At 35.8% G+C, this 7,346-nt stretch overlaps 2 protein-coding genes across 4 annotated transcripts in view; both read left to right on the top strand.

The window, feature by feature from the left end:
* Positions 1–2,008: 2,008 nt before the first annotated feature.
* On the top strand, positions 2,009–3,492 carry LOC125873957 (receptor-like protein kinase). The gene is made up of 2 exons (XM_049554775.1): positions 2,009–2,903; positions 2,975–3,492. The coding sequence occupies exons 1-2, from the start codon at positions 2,009–2,011 to the stop codon at positions 3,490–3,492; spliced, it is 1,413 nt and encodes a 470-aa protein (XP_049410732.1).
* LOC125872934 (probable LRR receptor-like serine/threonine-protein kinase At3g47570) overlaps positions 3,481–7,346 on the top strand; it is a 23,326-nt gene continuing 19,460 nt past the window's right edge. The window contains exons 1-2 of one of the 3 annotated variants that reach the window (XM_049553746.1): positions 3,481–4,962; positions 5,068–5,562. In XM_049553746.1, coding sequence (XP_049409703.1) covers positions 3,540–4,962; positions 5,068–5,417 — 1,773 coding nt within the window. In that variant the 5' untranslated portion in view covers positions 3,481–3,539 and the 3' untranslated portion in view covers positions 5,418–5,562. Of the gene's footprint in view, positions 4,963–5,067; positions 5,563–7,346 lie in introns of those variants that run through there. The other 2 variants (XM_049553745.1, XM_049553744.1) reach the window with 2 other exon arrangements.

Genomic DNA, 7,346 nt, shown 5'->3' with positions numbered 1-7,346 from the left:
ACTTCAACAACCAAAATAAATCTTTTCTTGGAATTAAAAACGAGTTGGTGTGTGGGGTATGAACCAACCAACACTAAGGATCATAAAATCCCTCAACATACAAGAGATTCCACTCAAAAACACAACACAATCCTGTCCCAAATCAGCAAGAACGTCAATAACACAATCAACAACATCAACAACACAACCAACAATAGCTTCAACAACAATTCCAATCTTTTCTCAAATCATAAAAATGAGCTTGTTGTGTGGGGGAAAGGATCAACCCATAAAAAGAACTCACATACCTTGATAGGGATCACCCCCGACGAAAATCCACGATGATCTTGACGAATCTTTGCTTGATCTTCCCTTTCCCCTCTTCTTCCTCTTCTTCTTCTCTTCTTCACTCTCAAGAACCCTAACTCTTTCTCTTTTAAAATGGGATAAAAATGATCCAAAATCAGCCTAACACCCAATATAATCCCAAAAGAAATGGCTAGGGAAAAGACCAAAATGCCCTTAAAATTTCCGGACGGATTCCCTGCCAATTGCCCAACTTTCAACGGGCATAACTCGCTCATACGAACTCAAAATTGAGCAAACTCAGTGGCGTTGGAAAGATCATTCCACAAGCTTCACAACCATAACTGGAACTACTCCTAACTCATCCTGAGCTAGGATTTACGACTGCTCAAAGTTGGCCAAAAACTCACTGATTTCCACACCTGGCTAAATTTGCCAGATTCTGAACTTTTTCCAAAAGTGACTACTTCCAATTTCAAGTTTTTCATATTCATTTTAAATTGTCGGATGTTACATTAGATCCGTCATGTGAAATAAGGTAAGTAAATATAATAAAGGATAAATTTAGTCAATGAATTAAATTTTCAGAAAATTTTGATTTAATTTATTGGTGTCGGTAATTCTAACACAGGGGGTTAAATAAGATGTAGTGGTAGATTTTGAAATTAAATCGAGGAGTGCAATTACAGAATTTTAGTGGAATAATTTGTAATTTATTGCGATATGGTTAATTCGTTCATTTGAGAATTATTATCGTAATTGGAAGCCTCTATTAAATATTTCTACGGTCCCTACTATGCCTGATTAATTGACCAAGTTTGAAAAGAAGGACAAATTAATTTTATTGTTGATCTTCTTTAAAGGATGGATTATTTGAGACTTAAATATTGAGTTAGTGACAAAAACTTTTGGCCTAAAATGGATGAAAACGTTTTTTTATAACAAAAACGTTTGGCCTTAAATGGATGAAAACGTTTTTGTATTAATCTCAATTTATTCTCATGATCCTCTTGATTGCTCATTAAGCGTGAAATTTATTTGGACGTTTTTCCTATTCATTCTTGAGTTGGAAAACTAGTATAAATAGGCTGGATGTGGCATGAAAGAAATTATCCTTTAAAACAAGTAATACTTGCCCACACAAGTAACTTGGAAGTAATAGTCAATCAGGAAATAGGAGAAGATCGTAGCTCTGGATCCTTGGCATCTGGACGACTTTTGTAGAAGTTTCAACATGTTAGTCTTCTTCTAAATTCGTTTATGTTGTATTGTTTAGTCTATATTAGGGGTGTGCAAAAACCGATTTAACCAGTAAACCTAACCGAAAAAAACACTATTGGTTTATTGATATTGGGTTATTGGGCAAACGGTTTNTTTATGTAACAGAGATTTTAGAAGAGTGTCGTGAGTAACATGGTAGAGGAGACTTTGACTATTGATGACTTTCACTAACCTTGTTGTACTAACTATTCAAACTCTTAGGTCTATACAAAAAAAAATAAAAAAATCACTAATATACCTTGTTGTACATGGGAATCCAAAACTAAAATCCTAGAAAAATATGTAGATTGAAAAGTTTTAACAGGTCAGGCATGCAGAATGTTTTGCACATTTAACAACTTTCCCTCTCACAATACAACTCGTGTTACTCAAATATTGAGATTATTAAATAAAGCTTATACCATGTCATTTCTTGTAAAAAAAACCTGCTTGTCATATAGTTATGGACATAAATTGCAATGTTCTCTTTGTTGCAATTTTCATTCTGTTTTATACTTCACTTGCTAATATTAGTACTGATGAAGCTGCTCTTCTTTCTCTGAAATCACACATTTCTTTTCATCCTAACAATATCTTAGCAAGCAACTGGTCTTCTTCCACCCCGGTTTGCAGCTGGATTGGAATCACTTGCAGCTCCCGCCACAATCGAGTCACTGCTTTAGACATTTCTAGCATGCAACTTCATGGTACCATTCCTCCACACATCGGAAACCTCTCATTTCTTTCTTTCCTTGACATCAGTAACAACACTTTTCATGGAGATTTGCCACAAGAGTTGGCTCATTTGCAGAGGTTGAAATTGATTGATGTCACAAGCAATAACTTCACCGGAGCCATTCCATCATTTTTAAGTTTGTTACCAAAAATACGCTTTGTGTACCTATCGAGCAACCAATTTTTGGGAGAAATTCCATCTTCCCTTTCCAATCTAACAAAGTTGCAAGTGTTGAGAATGCAAAATAATTTTCTTCAAGGAGAGATCCCTCGGGAACTCAGTGATCTTCGTTACTTGACTATCCTAGACCTGCAAATTAATCAGCTTACTGGCTCTATACCGTCATCAATCTTTAACATTACTACAATGCAAGTAATTGCTCTTACAAAGAACAATCTTACTGGTAAGCTTCCAACAACTATATGTGATCATCTTCCAAACATGGAAGGGCTTTACCTCCAAAGAAACTCCCTAGATGGAGTTATTCCACCAAACCTGGAGAAATGCAGAAAGCTTCAAATATTGGGATTGGGTTATAATGAGTTTATTGGAACTGTACCAAGAGAGCTGGCCAACTTAACAGCTCTTACAACATTAGCAATGGCAGCTCTGCATTTGGAAGGTAGTATCATATTTCCTTCCTTTTCTCTTTTCCGCCAAACTTGTACTCATTCATTTCCCGAAAATTGACAGGAGAGATACCAATGGAGCTAGGTGATCTTACGGAACTTAAAACATTAGAATTATCACAGAATGAGCTTACTGGCTCTTTCCCTGACAGCATTTTCAACATGTCAGCACTGCAGACTATAGATTTTGAACTAAACAAGCTTTCAGGTACTCTACCTTCAGATTTAGGTCGTGGAATGCCCAACCTAAAAGCAATTTTTTGTGGAGGAAATAATCTGAGTGGTTTTATCTCTGATTCAATCTCTAATTCTTCAAGACTCACAATGTTTGACCTCTCAGAAAACAGTTTCACAGGTCCAATTCCTAAATCACTTGGTAACTTAGAATACCTTGAGCATATGAACTTGGAGAGAAATAATTTTATTAGTGATCCATCATTGAGTTTCCTGACATCATTAACAAACTGTAGGAAACTACGCGTACTCGCGTTAGGTTATAGTCCGTTGGATGGTGTTTTGCCTGCATCTGTTGGTAATTTCTCAAACTCCTTGCAAAGATTTGTACACCAGCTTGTAAACTGAAGGGTGTCATTCCAAAAGAAATTAGTAATCTTACTGGAGTGATAAGGATGAGTCTGTCTAACAATGAATTGACTGGACATATTCCAAATACTGTCCAAGGCATGTTGAACCTTCAACAACTTTACTTATTTGACAACAAGATAGAAGGATCCATACCAGATATTATCTGCAATTTACAGAATCTAGGTGCATTAGACTTGTCAGATAATCATTTTTCTGGTTCAGTGCCATCATGCTTAGGTAACATGACCAGTTTGAGGGAACTTTATCTAAATAACAACAAGCTGGATTCTAGATTACCTTCAAGCTTGGGTAGCCTTCAAGATCTCATAGAATTCGATGTTTCATCCAATTTATTGAGAGGGGAAATTCCACTGGAGAGCGGAAACTTAAAGGCAGCAACACACATTGATCTGTCGAATAATTATTTTTCTGGTAAGATTCCTAGTACTCTAGGGGGTCTAGATAAATTGATTATTCTTTCTCTAGCACATAATAGATTAGAGGGGCCTATTCCTGAATCATTTGGCAAAATGTTGTCCTTGGAGTACTTGGATTTGTCCTATAACAATCTTAGTGGTGAAATTCCAAAGTCATTAGAAGCTCTTGTGTGTCTCAAATACCTAAATTTCTCTTTCAATGAACTCAGTGGAGAAATTCCCACTGATGGTCCCTTTGCAAATGTAACCAGTCAGTCTTTCTTGTCCAATGATGCACTTTGTGGTGACTCCCAATTTAATGTAAAACCATGCCCAACCAAATCTATAAAGAAATCAAGAAGAAAAAGAGTGCTTACAGGTTTATATATTCTATTAGGGATTGGATCACTCTTCACGTTGACTGTTGGACTTGTGGTGTTAAGATTGAGAAACACAAAGAAGAATGCAAGTCAAAAAGATGTGTTTATCGTAAAAGGGCATGAAAGAATTTCATATTATGAACTTGAACAGGCAACTGAAGGATTCAACGAAACCAACTTGCTTGGTAATGGGAGTTACAGCATGGTTTATAAAGGGATACTTAAGGATGGTATCATTTTTGCAGCAAAGGTATTCAATGTGCAATTGGATGGTGCATTCAAAAGTTTTGACGTGGAATGTGAGATATTCCGCAACCTTCGCCATAGAAATCTGACCAAAGTCATCACCAACTGCTCCAATCTTGATTTCAAGGCCCTAGTGTTGGAATACATGCCCAACGGGACACTTGATAAATGGTTATACTCTCACAACTTGTTCTTGAACTTATTGCAGAGACTGGATATAATGATAGATGTTGCATCTGCAATGGACTATCTCCACAATGGCTATTCAAAGCCTGTGGTGCATTGTGACTTGAAGCCAAGCAATGTGTTGCTAGATCAAGAAATGATTGCTCATGTAAGTGATTTTGGCATTGCAAAAATGTTAGGTGAAGGGGAGGTTTTTGTTCAGACAAGGACAATTGCAACCATTGGATATATTGCTCCAGGTATATTAAAACTTTTTAAAGTTTTCTCACATCGTTTAAATACTCAAAACAATTATTTCCCCTAGGTATAAATTGATTTATGATCATTTTCGACCATGATGGCAGAGTATGGACAAGATGGAATAGTATCCACGAGGTGTGATGTTTATAGTTTTGGCATCCTGATGATGGAGATGTTCACACGAACAAGACCAAGTGATGAGATATTTACTGGAGACTTGAGCATACAACGTTGGGTTAATGATTCCTTTCCAGGTGAAATTCTTAAGGTGGTGGATTCTAATTTGGTACAGCCAGGAGATGAACAAATCGCTGCAAAGATGCTGTGTTTGTTATCTATCGTGGAATTAGCTTTGAACTGCACTATTGTGAGACCTGATGCAAGAATTAGCATGAAAGATGCTCTTTCAACACTCAAAAAGATGAGGCTCCAGCTTGTTAGTAGTCGGCACTAGGTGGAATCGTTACCAACCTTCTCTTGTATGTTATTTAGTTACCAGTCTGCTCTCTTATGTAATTCAATTTCGCACAGTGTATTTTATCTTGGTTGTTGGCTTGATATATGGAAGTTGAAAATGAGATTTAAAATGCTCAACATAAGATTTTCTTTTCGTATTTACATAACTTTGAGAATCCTTCCAATTATGTACAGAACATGACAAATACTTGTGCAACGATTGATGCCTAGGTTTTGGGCAACTCCTTTTCTCCCACCAGAAGTCAGAAAGTGCACCTCTCAACAGTTGCTAAAAAACTATTTCTACTGAGAGTCCAAACATAAAAGTAAATCCAGTTTCGATTTAATAATTCCATTAAACCTTGAGCATGAGGAACATGGTTAATGGGAATTCTTTTCCAAGGTCGAAGTAAGGAACCTTATGAGGTTCTTTTCTAACTTTTTTGTATTTCTCATCTTTCAGGAAAGTGAAAGCTAGTTCACTGCAGACTGCATTGAATGCAACACAATTTGGTGAAACTTCCAGCAGTGGGAAGTATGAAGTTAATGCACTTGTAGGGAGGGGGATTGTTTTTCTAAGACACCCTATGGTATTGAAAGGAAAGTACAAAGTACCACTTTGTGATACAAAAACTGGTCTATATACTCTAAGTCCTTATGAACATCTCAGAAGAAGGAAAAAAGAGAAATATACCATGCTCGAGCTCGGATCTACTGTAACAAATCTCGATTGAACTATGCAAAAAAAATAAATGACTCATAACATGTCATGTATGTTGGGATATACTATTAATCATGTAATTGTGTTATAGTTTAATCCCTTGTAACGATTTTTTATGTTATTTATTTAATATAATAAAATCTTTGTTTAAATAGATCATTATGTATATATGTGTGTCCATTGCTTATATAGTAGACAATTTTGTGTATGGAGTATTTTAACTCATACGCGGAAGATTAAAATTGTCGGTGCATATAAGTTATAAATTTATGTTCACGATCAAAGATGAAGTAGGACGAACATCTTGATGATCGTAGCACAATATAATTTGATCTTAATTATGAGAATGGTTAAATTTCAACTTCTTGTGCTAGTACATTTTGTATGTATTGAACGGACCAATTAGAGACATTTGTTTATGTTCTGAATATTTATAAATAAATTCTCTAGTCCACTACATGTACTTATACTCTTAATCTTGATATAATTATTAGGCTTAAGTCATCTGCGGCCCCTTAAAGTTGTCCGCATAATTCATTTAGACACCTCAACTAAGGCTTGTACCTATTGAACACTCCAACCTTAAGAAATTTTTACCTATTTGACATAAACTGACAAACAGTTGAAAAATAAAAATGCGTGTATCTCAAACGTGAATACAAAATCGATTTACCAATAAAATGATGACACGTGGTATTGTATTCAATTTTTTTTAAAAGCTCTATTTAAATAATCCAAAAAGTATTTTAAAAAATTAAAAAGTTTTTTTAATTAACAGCCCCCCCCCCCCTTCCCTTTCCCTACTTCTTCTTCGATAGACCCAATTCTGGTTTCCCCTTCCCCCGGAGTCGGTGTCGGCACCGGCGACGCCAACAAACCATCGCTCTACCTCTTTCTTCTCTTTCGTTGGCGTCGGCAGTACAAAATACACCATTGCTATCCACTCAAGCTAAATACTCATTCTCTTTCATTTTGATAGCATGAATATCTTTTACTCATTGCCTTCATCTTCTATCCATTAGTAACTATTTATTAGAGTTAAAAAAAAAAAACAAACTTTTTCCCAAAAAAAATCAATTCATATTTTTCATGTAATAAATTGAGCTTCATCGAGATATTTGAGACGTAAATTAACATAAAAAAGGGAAATAAGAAGAAGAATGGTAGAGGGTGAGAGAAAGAGAGAGGTGGAGGGGGTGGGGTGTG

This window comes from Solanum stenotomum, chromosome 8 (genome assembly GCF_019186545.1).
Source record: "Solanum stenotomum isolate F172 chromosome 8, ASM1918654v1, whole genome shotgun sequence".
In the NCBI taxonomy this organism is placed as follows: domain Eukaryota; kingdom Viridiplantae; phylum Streptophyta; class Magnoliopsida; order Solanales; family Solanaceae; genus Solanum; species Solanum stenotomum.
Note: the sequence above shows the minus strand (reverse complement) of the source record. Positions and strands in the feature narration are given on the sequence as shown.